The 15,766-nt window shown below is 36.0% G+C and overlaps 2 protein-coding genes across 4 annotated transcripts; one reads left to right on the forward strand and one right to left on the reverse strand.

Moving 5' to 3' along the window:
* Positions 1–838: 838 nt before the first annotated feature.
* On the reverse strand, positions 839–2,788 carry Sbat (LSMD1 domain-containing protein Sbat). 2 transcript variants are annotated; one of them, XM_023156482.2, is made up of 3 exons: positions 2,688–2,788; positions 2,341–2,540; positions 839–1,213 (listed from the first exon to the last, which is right to left on the reverse strand). In XM_023156482.2, the coding sequence occupies exons 2-3, from the start codon at positions 2,536–2,538 to the stop codon at positions 908–910; spliced, it is 504 nt and encodes a 167-aa protein (XP_023012250.2). In that variant the 5' UTR covers positions 2,539–2,540; positions 2,688–2,788; the 3' UTR covers positions 839–907. The 2 variants fall into 2 exon arrangements, with proteins under 2 accessions (XP_023012250.2, XP_074037825.1); XM_074181724.1 differs by lacking the exon at positions 2,688–2,788 and having other exon boundaries at positions 2,341–2,681.
* Positions 2,789–4,567: 1,779 nt separating this feature from the next.
* LOC111502405 (supervillin) lies at positions 4,568–13,978 on the forward strand. 2 transcript variants are annotated; one of them, XM_074181442.1, is made up of 2 exons: positions 4,568–5,721; positions 13,563–13,978. In XM_074181442.1, exons 1-2 carry the CDS (start codon positions 4,729–4,731, stop codon positions 13,680–13,682), a joined length of 1,113 nt encoding a protein of 370 aa, XP_074037543.1. In that variant the 5' UTR covers positions 4,568–4,728; the 3' UTR covers positions 13,683–13,978. The 2 variants fall into 2 exon arrangements, with proteins under 2 accessions (XP_074037543.1, XP_023012249.2); XM_023156481.2 differs by having other exon boundaries at positions 4,600–5,641.
* The last annotated feature ends 1,788 nt before the right edge of the window (positions 13,979–15,766 follow it).

Genomic DNA, 15,766 nt, shown 5'->3' on the forward strand with positions numbered 1-15,766 from the left:
TGGAACCGCCGTGGTACCAAACATTTGGTACTGCCGTCAAACATCATCAGTGGTATGTGCATAGATTATACCTCCAAGTCTTAGCAACGTTCCAACGATGTCTGCCGCAGTAGCAGACGACCATCCTACCAGCCCAAATTTCATTTTCTTTAACATGATAAGATAATGATAAGAGGGGATGTCGAGCTGCAGATTATAGTCAGTTAGGGAGGCGGATTATTTCAGAAAAGTGATTGAGCGACAGTGAAAAAGTGCGATAATCATTAAGGCAATTGAAGTATAGTATTCGGTTGTTACTTTAAATTATTGAATAAAGTTACTAAATTTGAAACTTATTTGTGTTATTGAACTCGGCATAGACTTATAACATTGGGAAGCGCGACAACTCGTAATTTCCTAAAATAAGTGAATTAGACACTATGAAGTAAATGTCAAGAAAATGTTAGAGCAGTATTCAACAAACAGTTGAGAAATGTAATTCATTTGCATGATCCTAAGTCAGATGAAACACTTTTCAATATTGCGATACTCCCAGGTACGTAACGAGTAATGGAAGTACAGAGAGCCAGTTGTAAAGAAACCAAAATTTTCATTTTCACCATCCATGGCCTGATTCATGTTCCACTCTAACATATTGCCAGAAAGTGTAAGAGCATTATCGTCTGCTAATAGGATGATATAAACAATTTTCATATACTTCGAGAAATCATTTATATAAATTCAGATAATGATAGTCCTAAAATTAATAACTGCAGTATCCCGAGCAGAATATACTTTAATTTGAAAATATATTAATTTTTGTCAAAGACCAAAGGACAAATAAAAAAAAACTAATTCATCGGTCACAAAAAATTGACCGTATATTTTTTTGTCAACTTGAAAATAATAAATACTTAAGGATAGTACATCACATAACTTCTTCAGGATTCACATCTTTACTCAGGAGTTTTTTCACTCCTGGCACATACTCGCTTGGATCTATTTTAATGCTAACAACATGTTTACCAGGAATCATTACCAACCCCAACATTCTTGGTTCTTCATTTAGAGATTTACCTTTTTCTATTGGCAAGTATTCAGAGCATGATCCTAAAATTATGTTACCATCCCTATCAGTGCACAGAAATATTCCTATGAGAATTCTTCCATCTGTCATTTCCACCCTGAAGGATTTATTTAACCAAGAGCGAAGCTTACAAGCTCCCGCGGACATCTGAAATGAAGTAGAAACATTACAGTTTGGTAGGGTGGGGTAATAATGGACAGCTTGGTTTAGGAGTGTTATAAATGATGGAAGATATTTCCAATAAAGCAATCGTGAGTTGAATTCTAAAGTTGTGAACAGTAAAGTGAGGGAGTTATCTTCTGAGTAATTCAATATCTGATGCCACAATATTCTTAAATGTCATGCAATTATAATCTCAAAGGAAATATAGTATAGTATTTTTGTGGGTATCGGCTAGAGGAGGACAATTTGGATAAGGGTAATCAGGAATGTTGATAATTACCACATGCATCAATTTTGGTTTGTTAGGTTTTTCACACACCTCATAGGATGCAAACATCTTTCATTGTCAACCACCTTCAAACAAATCTTCCATTAGCTGGGCAGGTTGATAAAATATGTAATTTATGTAATAACATAAGTTTTATGCCCATCAATGCACCATAGTTGATTCAAAACTATTCAAATCCTACATATTTCAGATAAACATGAAATCAAATACAATTTCGAAGACTTAAAAAAGTTTTGCACACAAACATCACTTTGATGCTAATTACTTGTACTATGTTGACAAGACAAGTATTTTCAATGTTCAAATAAGTTCAAGGATTTTAGTACCAAAAGGCTGAAAACAGCAGCATTTCAAAAAAGTGGTGAGAAAAAGACACTTGAACAACTACAACATTCAGCGCTCCCAGAAAATATGTTCCTTCTTTAATTTAATTTTCTAATAGGATCAGCATCAACATCAATTAGGCAAACAGTACTAACAGCTGATACATATATCAAGGTGATTTTTCTGTGATTATTGAACCATTCAGTCTATGTTGATGATTATTCCTATGTTCCTGATTATCCCATTACTATCCGTAAATCGGCACACCAAAGATTTTATTTTTTATCAGAATATAAGCTGATTCAGAAAATGCATCTATGTTGATTATAAGAGCTTAAGGGGAATTAGTTCAAGTGAATTTTTAAGAACATAAGAGTAATTAGTTTAAGTGTGAATTTTTACTAATGTAACTTGAAACTGATTTGATTTTATTTCAGTCCTCAAGTGTTCGAAATTACCCCACTCTCCACTAAGTTTTTATCCTGATTTGTTCACATACATTCAAAGGTTTTTCATTTTTTGTAGCAGCCTCAGGAACATGAACTACAATGGGATCAACTACTGGCACCGCCAGTACATCCGGTACTGAAACAGCCTGGAGAACAGGAACAACCACTGGGTCTCCCAGTAGTTTTGGTACTGGTGATACATTTTTATGTTGAACCCCAGTGCTGGTGCCGGGCAAAGTTTCCTCCATCACTATTGATAAAACTATATAAATATCAGTTGATGAATGAGAATTTTATATAACGCATGGTATTCGAAAAAAAAAATAGAAATATAATTCTGCAGGTTTTACTATGGTTTTACTGTACAATAATAAAATATAAAATATCAACAAATAACCTGAATGACAACTTTTAGTTATCAATCTTCTTCTTTTTCTTACTTACACCACCGTACATATGTTTACTTCTATACTGTGCTGACACGCAGTTCTGACTCTATGGTTCTGACTCTTCTGAGGTCATAGAAGAGTAAGCAATAAAAAGAAAAAAAACATAGAGAGGGCTGCGTCTGAGAATGAGACAAATTTTCGAAACGGAAAGCATTCCGGTAGCAATCAATAATTGTTTTAGATTTCAGTTCAGTTTCCACTTTTTTTCCTGTTTCTTTTAATTTTTGCACTTTTCATCATTTATCATCAGTATATTTTGATTTTTTATTTTTATTGTCCTTGTTCTTCCTAGCCAAAAAATCTGTAACAGTTTTATTCATTTTCACTTATCCTGTTGCTAAATTCCAAATTTTTCAACACCTTTCTGATGTTATGAAATGAGTTTAGATGAATTTCAACTCTTTGAGATGTCTGAGGACCTCATCAATTATTTGAATGAATGAAAAAATAATGTTTTTCCCTATATTTTCATAGGACATATAAATGTATTCCAGTGCGAAGGTTCATCAAGAGGAAAGCCAGGAAAATTTTACCACAGAAAAAATCGAAGAGGAGCATTATTGATTTTAATAAAATGCCTGGAAAGTTATTGTCAAACAAAACTATTATGGAAAAGTTCTGAAACAGTCTTCGAAACATAAAATCATAAATAATTATAAAGAATATTCATATACATATGTGAGAATAAATCATCTTCAAAATGTTGACATTCGAATTTTTCACTATTCCATACATTTCTTCTTTAACAACTTGATAAAATAAAAAAAATTTTAGTGGTTTGAGCGAATATAAAGAAACTTCTATACTTCTCAACGATGAGTAACTTTATAAATCCAATATAATTTTCTCAAAAACTTTACTATTTATGAGTAACTTGTTATTTCTAGGTATTTAATCATAATAGCAGGGGGGGTTACACCCACACCCGATCCCCAATTCATTATTTACAATCCTAATATCATATAACTTTTGCAGGTATAATTTGTCCGGTGAAAACCTACCAGAAAGTGAAGATAAAACGCGGATATTCAAGCCAAAAGTTTCAATTACCCAACAAACGTTCAATTTACGTGGACTTAGTGTCTATCAACAACATAAAGACGTTTATGATGCACTGTTTGGAACCTTTGGTGTAGTAATGAATATTACTGGAGTTTTTTTCCCAACACCAAATCGGTAATTTTTTTAAAACAAACGATACTCTACAGAGCCTCTTGGGAAGTCCAAAAGACAAAGTTGAGAATTCGGAAAAGTCTGGAATTTACGAAATTGAATGTATGGACTGCGATGCAAAATATTATGGACATACAAAAAGATCTATTAAAGTAAGATTTAAGGAACACATGGCACACTTAAAATATGGAAGACCTGAAAAATCAGCAGTCGCCCATCATATTTTGCAACAAAACCATTTTATAGACTTCAGCTCATTAAGATTAGTTAGACAAGTTAACAACAACAGGCAACTAGATGCCTATGAGAGTGTAAGTTCCAGGTTGCCGAGGAAGACCAGTCTTGACTGATCGGGCTCCTTTCAACCATACTATTACTTTGTTGTTAGATTTCATACACATATGGTTAATAAAGGTTACTGTTATTATTATTATTATTATTATTATTATAAGTAAACACAATAATATTATCGTTTTCTTTCGGTATGTGTTTTTTATCGTAAATAAAAGACAAAACAGCTTTTGAGTCGTGATTTGTTATTACTGAAAAGAAATAACAGATGCAATTCGCAATAAAAATGCAAAAATTTGGATAAGCATGATCTAGCCTTCCATTATAAATGAAGCATATATGTGACATAGATTTGGCCGGAAGGTTCTGATAATCATAGCCAATGTAGGAAATAATGAAAAAGGAAGATAAACAAAACATTATTGGTGTTAAGATACAGGACTGAAGATTGAAGTTCAATTGAATTGAAGGATAGAGCTTGTGAATTAGATTTAAACAAAATTCTGTGCAGAAGTGGAGTTGAAAATGTCAGTTATTGAAGAAATGTTTGAAAGCTGCCACGATGATCCGTGTCTCATTATCGATTATCACAAATTTGGTAGAGGAATGGAAAATTCTACATCTATGACAAATTTTCAAGTAAAAAGAACAAAACTGTTTGTTTGCTGGAAAATCATTGATAATGAATTGGTACCTATAGATAAAAACAGCTACGGTATCCTATTCGATACTGAAAATTATTTAATTCAATGGACTTTTGAATTCGTTTTAGAAGATACAAAACTGAAGGAAGAAACAATGTTTTATTATTGGAGAGGTTGTCAATCTTCTAAAGGTCTTTCTCCTTTGCCCCCTACCTTCAATAATGAGAATACAGTTGTTGAAAGAATTTGTCAATGGAGTGAACCACCTATATTTTTTCACATATTATTTCCAAAACATGTTATTGTTTTTATTGGTTCCGAAGTAAACTTTGATCCATGTAAATCTCGACTCTTCATGCTTAGAGGAGAATTGCCAAAAGAGATTCATTTATATGAGTTACAATTTTTGAAGAAGAATTTGAGAAGCAGGGCAATTTTTTTAATTGTAGTTCCTCAAGAAAAATTCATTTATATTTGGCAGGGTGGAGCTACGATTGAGAATAACTCTTCAGTGTGTCTGAATCTGGCATCAGAATTGAAACAGATAGATAATAACTGGAAACGTTTTACAATTAAACATGTTGATGAAAGCAACAATGACATAATTTTTAAAGATGACCAGACTGAATACTTTCATCTAGAGGGAAAGTTAGATTTTACTCCACGGCTTTTCTATTTCAATTCTATTACAGAACAATTTTCAGCAACTGAGGTTCAGTATTCTTTGAGGAGTACTGGTCATGTGGCAGCATTTCCATTTTTGCAGTCTCATCTTTACAGTGCTGAAGAACCAGGTGAGCTGATGAAACACAAACTATGCTGTTCCTCATCATTAGCCATAGCAGCCTCTCAACTACTAATGCCTTCATATGCTGTCAGTTCAGACTAACATTTTTTTATTCCTCATATTACTATAATCTCACTGAAATTCTATAAAAAATAAGTTAAATATGTACATGGATAAAAAGGGAAAAAAGTGAAGAGGCAGAAAGACAGACAAGTCAGTCATCAACTCATATCAATATTGAAAATACTGAGTTGACAAAAATTTACTTAGTGATGAAAGCATTGCAAAGTGAAGCCACATTGATGTCCATCATGTTATTTGTCAGGGAAGTAGTTGTTTTTTTGCAAGCATTTCCAGATCCTAGTGTGTAGTAAAGCTGTGAGATATGAACAATCATTTGAAATATTTTTTTTTGCCATATGTACCTGTACTAGTTACAATCATCTGACTGATTTCTGTTATACTGGTACATGGGGTGACTCTAATATGTTTGGGGATCTGTTCATGAAATGGAGCTGACACTAATTTCAATTTAAAATCGAATGGAAATTTCGTACAATGCTGTTTTAAATAATCTCACCTTCATTGGTGAGTGATACTTGGAAACTGGTCACCCAATCGATTGTGCAAGTCCCTGCTTTCGAACAAACTAGATATGCAAATTTTAACAAACAGATCTGTAACAGTTTTCTCGGTGATGAAGCTTTCAATCCAATGGTAGTGTCGTGGTATCAGCTAAAAAAGAGGTTGTTTCCGGCAGGGGTAGTGTCCTGTTTCTGGCAGGAGTTTATGATTTAGAGGGGAGAATGAAAAATTTTTCCACCCATCTCTCCTCAACAGAGTCAACAGAATGATTTGATTTCTATAAGTTTTATTGAGTATATGGAGTCAAGCTCAGTAGTAGAGGTCAATGCTGTATTGGTTATATCTATCCTGAATAGGTGAATTTTGTCTATGGGGAAACACAAATATTCAATGGGTATATATTAACCAGGAAAGTAGTGGTTTCTCAACAGACTTGCCAGATACTACTGTATTGGAAAGCTGGGAGAGGTTATTATACAGTCATCAGACCATGTTTATTTCTTTAGAGATTTGGTATAGCAGTTGTGAATATGTGTATGCCACTTGACAGTCAACGCATTAAACTCGAAAACTACTGAACAGATTTTCATACGAACTCCCCAATGGAAGGAGTGATCCAAGAGGACGATTTATATTTATAATTCATCAATATTTTATATAAATTATAATAATAATAATATTCTTTATTAAGTAGAACACAGGATCACAAAAAGGATAAGGTCTATCAAATACACTACAACATTTCCTATGCAAACTAAAAAGGCGGAGTTCATCTTGAGCATCTGGAGTGCACAAAGACACAACTAATCAAAATTTGAGACAAACTATAGATATATGCTGATTCAAATAACTGGTTTCTGAATTTTAGAGGATTCCATAAATTCAAACAAATGTTTTCGAAATATAACGATGTTATCTGTACAAAGTGGGACGGTGGTTCTATCCGTGCGAAGCCGAAGATATGTAATCGAAAACGCTTTGAGATTCAACAAAACAACTCAATACATATTGTTCTTCTTTTAGAGATTTACAGAAAAGTCCGCGATAGCACATGCTTATATTTTAAGGTTAGCCCTTCTTAATGTTTCAAAAAGTGATCAGAGAGCTATTTCGACAAATACGATATTTCATGCACATTATAATTGCTCTATACACCATGCAATTAAAATTATTATTCCAGTTATCGCAAAATCGAAAATATTACGCGACAAAATGAATTAATTCCGCCTCACACACTGGTGCGACACGTTTGATGAAGAAACGTTGCAATTGCGTTTGTTTGGTTTATGTAATCACTTCAAAGTTAAGGTTGCATTTTTGTTTTGTGTTGTCTTTTAAGTAGCTAGGTACATACCTGCCCCACTGTTCCATATTAAAAAGTGGTAACTTGTCCACACAAAATTCGACTTTTGAGGGGACAATACCTATTTAACGGAAAAACCCATTGAACCCTCTAACTCATCTTCTAAAAATAGACTGAGCTGGCTAAGTGGAATGATCAGATCGTAATGCCGGCAAAATTACGGCACAGTTGTCGGGCACTGTTCTTCCAAAGATTTTTTTTTAAAACAAAACACAAGCACTACAGGAACATCTTTCCTGTAGTCTTTCGGGTGTCAAGTCACCCGAACACTTTCCGTGAAAGTATCTATGGAATAGAGACAAATGTCCAATCTATCTTCTATGTTCTACGCTGTTAAAATTACACGTTATGTTCGCGAATGGCTCTTTTCTGGATGGAATCTAGCAACTTCAGGATATGTTTGGGGGCAGAGCTCCATACATGAGAACAATACTCCAAAGAAGGTCTGATCTGAGCTTTATAAAGCATCAAAAGTTGCTGAGGTGTGAGCAGTGCTCTAAGCTTTTGAGAAGCAGCCCTTGAAATTCCAGCGACATGATTGTGCCAAGACATATTGGTGTCATTTTAACCCCCAACAAACTTATCGAAGCAGAAAGCGGAAGTGTCTGGCCTGACATTATTATCACCAGTTCAGACATTTATCTTTTTGGAGAAAATCGATGCCTGGGTTTTGTGTCATTGAATTGAACCTAGTTACTTTCACACCAATTCGAAATTACTTCTAGATCTTCATTAAGATATGCTTCCTCCTGCTGCCGGTGATGATGTGCTTCCGTAGCCGATGTCCTGGAATCCAAATGGAATGACGAAACAAGTGTGCTATCGTCAGCAAAGCAATATATTGTATTCTTGGATTTTTCCAATAAGTCGTTGATATATAATAAAAAGAGGGTTGGAGACAAAATAGATCTCTGGGAACACCAGCATTTTCGAGAGATATCCATCGACGGCCACTTGCAGGCAACGTTCCTTCAGTAAGCTGAAGAGCCATATACAAAAATGATCCGACAAGCCATAGCATCGAAGTTTGGCCAGCAAACCCTCATGCCACACACGGGCAAAAGCCTTACAAATATTAAGCGCACCAGCTTTTGATTCTCCATGTTTCTCGATTGTATTATTCCAAATTTGGGTGACATACGATAGAAGGTCGCCTGTTGATCTTCGTTTCCGAAAACCATATTGATGATCACTCATGATGTTGATGAAGCCTTCCAAATATTTGGGGATATGGTGGTTCACGACTTTCTTCATGATTTTTTGTATCATTGATATCAAAGAGACTGGCCTATAGTTATTTGGAAAATGGTTCTTACCTTTTTGGGAAAAGGCTGAACGCGAGAAATCTTTCAACAAGAAGGAAAAACGCCTTTCTTATAAGACAGGTTGAAAAGTCTGCAAAATACTGGTGCGACTTCATTTGCGCACTTTCCAAGTACGATGACGGGCACTTCATCAGGGCATACGCCTTGTTGGTATTGAGTTGTTTCAAAATTCGTATGACTAGACGCTGTCGAAAAGTAATTTCCGACATTGTGGATTCTGGTGTGGGAATAGTGGGTGGTGCCTTTCCCAGAAAATCGACTGTGGAGTGGGACACAAATTGTTCAGTTAGTAAATTTGCTTTTTCTATGTATGTTGTTGCAATTGAACCATCCGATGTGTTGGTGGAATTGTGGATTTTTTGAAGTTTTGATTAGAAGCTTTAGCTACCGATCGGAAGAATCTAGACCCGTTGGGATTGGCAAGCAGTTTATCCCTGATTCTCTGATTGTGAAGCTTTTTGCTTTCATTTATCCTCCTAAGTTTGCAGCTGTTGCGAGAATTAAAAACCTAGTTCGGTTTTTGGCATTGGGATTTTTGCGCTACTGGCGGTAGACGAGATTTTTGGAGGCGACAGTTTGCTAGCAATTTTTGTTGAACCAAGGTTGCTGTTAGAAGGTCGTTTCATTGAAAAAACAATATATTTATCCATGGACGATAGAATAACTTCCGTTACTTCAGAAGCACAAGTTGATGTATCTTCAGAGCTGAAAACATCTGGCTCGTGGAAATTTCGAAAATGGTTTTGAAGATTCTCCCATTCAGCTGGTCTGTAATTTCAAACTTTGCGCGGCTCAGATTGTTCCCCAACATTTATCGGTAATTTACTCAACACTGAAATGAGTTTGTGGTCAGAAGATCCCAATGGAGGCCTTACAGTAACTGTAAAATTTCTGGATTGATTGTTAGGTATACACTCGTGTCCAGAAGACTAGCATATTCTCCATCACGGTCAGAAATCCTGTTTGGCTATTACTGGAGTTTTTCCCAACACTAAACCGTTATTTTAACACCTCGACACGAGTTTCGATTACCAAGTGATCATCTTCAAGAGTTTGATCTTTCCCTTGGAAGTTGGGAAAAACCACCAGTAATATTCAATATCACACCAAAGGTTCCAAACAGTGCATCACACGTATTCTAGTTGGCTCATTTATAATCTGAGCAAGTCCACTGCTTATTGCAGTGCCATCGCTGCCTAAGCCGTTGCGATGGTATCTCACCGGGCGATGCCGGGTGGGACCAGCATGTACCATATGGGAAAAAGCCTTTATAGGGTTATTAGTCAATCTGAAGTTCTAATTTTCAATTCTGATCAATTACAAGACATATATAGGTAAATTTATACCTAAAGTTTTAAGTGTGCGGTGCCCTGGTTTCCCATGTTGAGAAACAAGAAATGGGGCTGAGTTATAACCGAATGAATAGGTAAGTATATTAACAAAGTTTCCAAAACAAGGTAAATATCTCCAGCAATGCTAAATCTTGGATCTCGAATATGCTTTATGTGTCTGGAAATCTTTTCACCAAGAACTGGTGTTCGAAATCTGTCAATGCTACTGGTGATCAAGTTTCGAGACTGGAGAAGATAATTGGTTCGATTCGGAATATTTTCATATAAATACTTATAAATAATATAAATATAAAATAATATAAACAATATAAATAATTATGAAAAACACATTTTGTATTATGAAATGCCACAATGAAGCCACCTTTACTACCATCATCAAATAATTGGATAGACATTTTGAACTGATAAAGAAATAAAACGATACAGAGAGATAATGATATGAATCATGAAGTTCCTGACGAATGTTATAAACTCAATAAAAGTCAGGAATATACGTGAAAGAATAATGAAAAAATATTTCAAGTTATTTACAATGTTGGTATCCACGATCGGCTTAGTGACTAATTTCGATGAAGCAAGGCTGATTTTGAAACATTTTTTCTCGGTACACTTTTCCTCATTATTGAGAGTCTTCAAACGTTTCTGAATTCTTTTCTGGTCTATCTGAATGTGTTTTAATTCGTATCTGTGCGGCTTCCATGAACTTCCGATTATACTAGTTTCGCACTATTTCATGTATTGGTAACTCCAGATGTGTCGATTTGGTGGCTCTTGATGGATGTCCTTTTTGTGCCCTTCAATCCGCACATTATGTTGCCTTTCAGTTCCATCGAGGTAATATCATCACATTCTGTAGGTGTTCGTGATGTTGCGGATTGGGTACATGGATAGATTAACGGGTATCCTTCAAACCTAGTGGATGATTCATAATAATTAGGAAAACAAAAATCAAAGTGTCTCCGTGAATCTTACATTTTTCAGAAAGACGAAGACTCAAAATTTATAGTTCTTCCAAAATACGCCTATGTATTTGTTCAGATTATTTGAAAAATTGAATATGAAGGTGGCTTTAAAAACTATTCGTGCACTTCAACAAGTGTGGAACATCTCGACATACAAGACTACGGGATATAGTAAGGGATTAACGAAGTTGGGCGGTGATCATTGCGATAAAAAGTATGTTGTTCAAAATAAGCGAACTATAATAGATCCCTACAAGGAACGAATGTTAGAAATATGTTTAAAATATGTTCTTCTGTTAACTAGCTGTCGCATCTCTCTGAACGACAAGCCTCAGAATTCGAAACTTGTGCGAGCTAAGGACTAACGAAAAACTTATTTTCAAACTAAGGTACTAAGATCCATGGACATAAAGACCTAAAATGGACTCATTATGTATGTACCGAGTACATTCATTCAACCCGGTAAGTGCATGAATTTACGTACTCATTACGACGTAAAAATGTAAAATGGATCTAATATGTATGTCAACAGTACCTACGTCGTATGCTATATGGAAAGTCTCTTCAATTTTTTTTGATTGCTGCTTCAACAAATGTATGGTGTTGGTGAATATCAAATGCATGAGTTTTAATAGGTATCACCTAGTATTTCATTATATCTAAACAATATTATATTGGGTTGTTTCGAAAGTTTTGTCCGTTTCAATGTCATGTATTTTTGTAGCTGCTTATCTCAATACATGTTTATTCTACTCTGACGTGGAGAATTTTGTACTGTTATTTTTTTCCATTTTTTTCGCCTCTTTTCAGTTCATTACTATATGAAATCGTGAAGCCATTACGGCCAATTTTTCTCTACGACTTCAAATTGAACCAAACGCTGCATGGGATGGCGGAAGAACGGCATCAGCATCCATGCGGTTTTTAATGGTTTAAAACGTATTTGAAAGGTCAAAAAGCTCGAAAAGGAGGTGACCCACGATTTTAAAGATCGACAGAATTTGTCACGTTTCGAGGTCTGTTCTTCATTAGCAACCAAAATGATCCTTTTCTGTATCGAATCATCACGTGTGATGAAAAGTGGATTCTCTACGACAACAGGAGACGTTCAGGACAGTGGTTGGATACCGATGAGCTACCCAGGCACTCCCCAAAGGCGAAAACCATCCAAAAAATTACCATGGTTACTGTATCGTGGTCAGCAGCTGGTGTGATTCACTATAACTTTCTGCAACCAGGCCTTACCATAACAGTAGAGTCCTATTGTGAGGTATTCGATGAAATGTACCAAAAATTGGTTCAACAGCAGCCGGCATTGGGGTCAGTAGAAGAGGTCCAATTCTGCTACATGACAAGATGTTCAGGACAGTTGATGGACACCGATGAGCCACCCAAGCTCTTCCCAAACACGAAACCCCACCAAAATACCATAGTTACTCTATAGTGGTCAGCGAATCGTGTGATTCACTATAACTTTCTTCAACCGGGTCAAATCATCACAGCAGAGTCTTATTGTGATGAAATCGACGTAATGTACCGGAAATTGCTTCAGCAGCAGCCAGTGCTGGTCAACAGAAGAGGTCCGATCCTGCTCACTAACCGAAAATTGAAAGAATTGGGCGTCGAATTTCTGCCCCACCCAACATAATACCCAGATATTTCGTCAACCAACTACCATCTTTTCAAACACTTCGATAATTCTCTAATCGATAGAACCATCACCAATCAGGAGCAGGAAAAATCGACTCTCGTCGATTTTAGCGAATCCCAATCACGCAATTTTCATGCTGAAAATGGCCCAAAATGAGGAGAAGCGTCGGCACAAAGAGGGGAAATACGACTACCCCTTTGGCTTAATGTGCGTGTTTCGGGATAGACCCGCCAGCTTTGAGTTGCAGAAATATTCGGATCTTGCCTACTGTGCTGTCTACAGGCAGTAGAAACTGGACTCTTGGAAGAACTACAACTTGGGCACCCTGGAGACATCCTCGCCCAAAGAAAGGTTGCACCAGGAGACCGCACTTCCCCTCAAAGCAGTTGCAGGAGTCAGCGGATTCTCCCCGGAAGTCATAGAATACCTCACAGAATATAACATTGAGGTTGATCCTGCAGCCGAACCTGATTTCACTGTGTGAATCACCTGTCATCCCATATAGCGGTTGATATGCGGGCCTCCGGAGAAGTCCTTATAATGATCTCAAATGACGGGTACTTTACCTTATTCGTATAGAAAAAAAATTAGACTCATAAAAACGGACAAAACTATTGAAACAACCTAATAACAGTTTCAATGGAAACTCGTTCGATGACTCAATTTTTCACCAATATCTTCCATTTACAGCACTTTTTCTACTCGACAATAATACAGAAATCTGGTTATGGAAAGGACAACGAAGTACAACAAAGGGCGAAGACGACGAGCCAGATGATTTTATTAGGGTGTTTGAACAAGCAAAGATAACTGCTGATGGGTATGCCAAACTAAAGGAACGTATCATTGGCAAAACTGTTTCTATTTCATATGTCGAGGCTAGATCGGAACCTATACAGTTCACGAATATTTTTCCCTATTGGAACACTGAGTGAATTTGACGGTCAGTTTGAGCTATTTTGGAAAAGATAACACGGATCATTTCTTATAAAGGAAACAACCTGAAAGTATTAGTGCTGCGTGATGAAAGTATTATTTTGGTGAAATTTCATTATGAATATTGTAGCAACAGTTTTGGTTTGAATATAATTTCCATTATTAACTAATTTTGCTTACTCACTAATAGCCTAGATTATGAATGGAATAATAATATACAAAATATACAAAAACAAAAATAATGATGAAAGGCGAAGTTCAGCTTGAGCTGTTTTCAAGGAAAATGAATCAGTTACTTACCCTTCTTATATATTGGGAAAGCCTTGATTGCATTAACTTCGTTCTCAGAAGTTGAAAAAATTCACATTTTTTCTGGGTAGAATGAATGATATGAAGATTCTTTGATCTTTATGATCACCCAGTGAATTTTCAGCAGATCCAGTGAAGGTAATAGCACAAAGACCATAATTAATAAATGAATTTATTTATAATGAATATACTGGCCCGTTACTTGATGAAAATTAATAACACTATCCATGATAATAATGATGCAATTTTCACAAATCTGTTTGAAATCTGTTTTTCTGTCGCACCCCCAAGAACAACAACCCTCAGAAGTCGAAACTTGTGCGAGCTAAGGACTAACGAGGTTTTACCCTTCAACGTGTTTGGTGACAGCAAGTGAAAATCGATCGTTCAGCCTGGGGTTTGAACTACCGACCAACACGGCGGTCGATTTGAGTGAGTGAACAAAGCACCCACGTTGAACCGACCGGCTACCGTCCGACTGACATACTCAAATAGAATAAACATTTTATTTGTGGAAAGTGCATAATTATCATCATGGTTAGAATTTATTTATCATAAAGTCTTTGAAGTCACCTCCGTAATTTCTTGAACAAAAATTTTTTTTTTAGTGGATAACGAACCGATGCCTCCTAGTTTCTTGACCTGATTATCTTGCTCTATGATAACAGGAATATTTTGAATGAGATTTTTTTGCCCCCCTGTACGTCAGAAACGGACGTGTAATCGAAAATTTCAAAGAACACGTCAATATTCATTTCGAGGGGGACTAATTCTGATATGGAAATCATACCCGAAACTTCACCCCCCTGCGGTCAGCAACTGTCCCCCCTTTTTTTCTCAATGACATGGGGAGTCGAGTGATACATAATTTGAAAGGTCTTTTGTCCCTATATTACTTCTGTAATTCTGTAATTTTTTTCGAAATTGGTTCATTCGTTATTGAGAATTTAAATGTTGAAAGTTTTATTACAAAATGATTATCAATGGCAACAAAATCAACTAATAAAGTGTTCGAAATGATCTTCATCCAGTTCCATATAGTCTACTTTCAAAAGCGTTCCTTAGATTATTGAAGATGTCCGGAGTCAGAAATCGGCATTCCTGAACGATTCTCTGAGGCAGGTCTTCTAGATTTGTAGAATTTATTTAATTATCAGTGAACGTTTTGAAATGGCCGACACTGTTAGTTTTCGTTGAATCTAGTTGTCGCAAAACATTTTTCAGACGAAAGTTCTTTCATGGTGAATGGTGAAGTGAATAGACATAATTGTCGTTACTGGAGCGACGTGAATCCTCATTTGGTGATGAAAACACATTCACAAACACCACAAAAATTGAATGTCTGGGCTGGCATTCTTATTAATAATATTGTTGGACCATTCTTCATTGAAGGTAATCTCAATGAAGACACACTTCAAGACTGTGTAGATCCTCTGATTACACAAATTTCAGAAAATGATGACAATTTAGTAGAAAATAAAATAACATTCCAGCAGGATGGTGCACTCCCATATTTTTATGTTCGGGTGAGACAGTTTTTGGACGAACGTTTTCCAATGCGTTGGATCGGCAGAAGGGGTCCAGTGGAGTGGCCTGCTAGATCATCCGATCTCACACCGATGAACTTCTTTCTGTGGAGATACCTGAAG

This window comes from Leptinotarsa decemlineata, unplaced genomic scaffold (assembly GCF_025532065.1).
Source record: "Leptinotarsa decemlineata unplaced genomic scaffold, Ldec_3_MD MMD2_tig00026314_RagTag_RagTag, whole genome shotgun sequence".
Classification (NCBI taxonomy): domain Eukaryota; kingdom Metazoa; phylum Arthropoda; class Insecta; order Coleoptera; family Chrysomelidae; genus Leptinotarsa; species Leptinotarsa decemlineata.

Coding starts and splice junctions, on each gene's coding strand:
- Sbat (XM_023156482.2), bottom strand. CDS start 2,538: ATGGAGGAAACTTTGCCCGGCACCAGCACTGGGGTTCAACATAAAAAT. Junction 1,214..2,340: donor AAAATGAAAAACCTTTGAAT/GTATGTGAACAA, acceptor ACTTCATTTCAG/ATGTCCGCGGGAGCTTGTAA.
- LOC111502405 (XM_023156481.2), top strand. CDS start 4,729: ATGTCAGTTATTGAAGAAATGTTTGAAAGCTGCCACGATGATCCGTGT. Junction 5,642..13,562: donor TTACAGTGCTGAAGAACCAG/GTGAGCTGATGA, acceptor TTCCATTTACAG/CACTTTTTCTACTCGACAAT.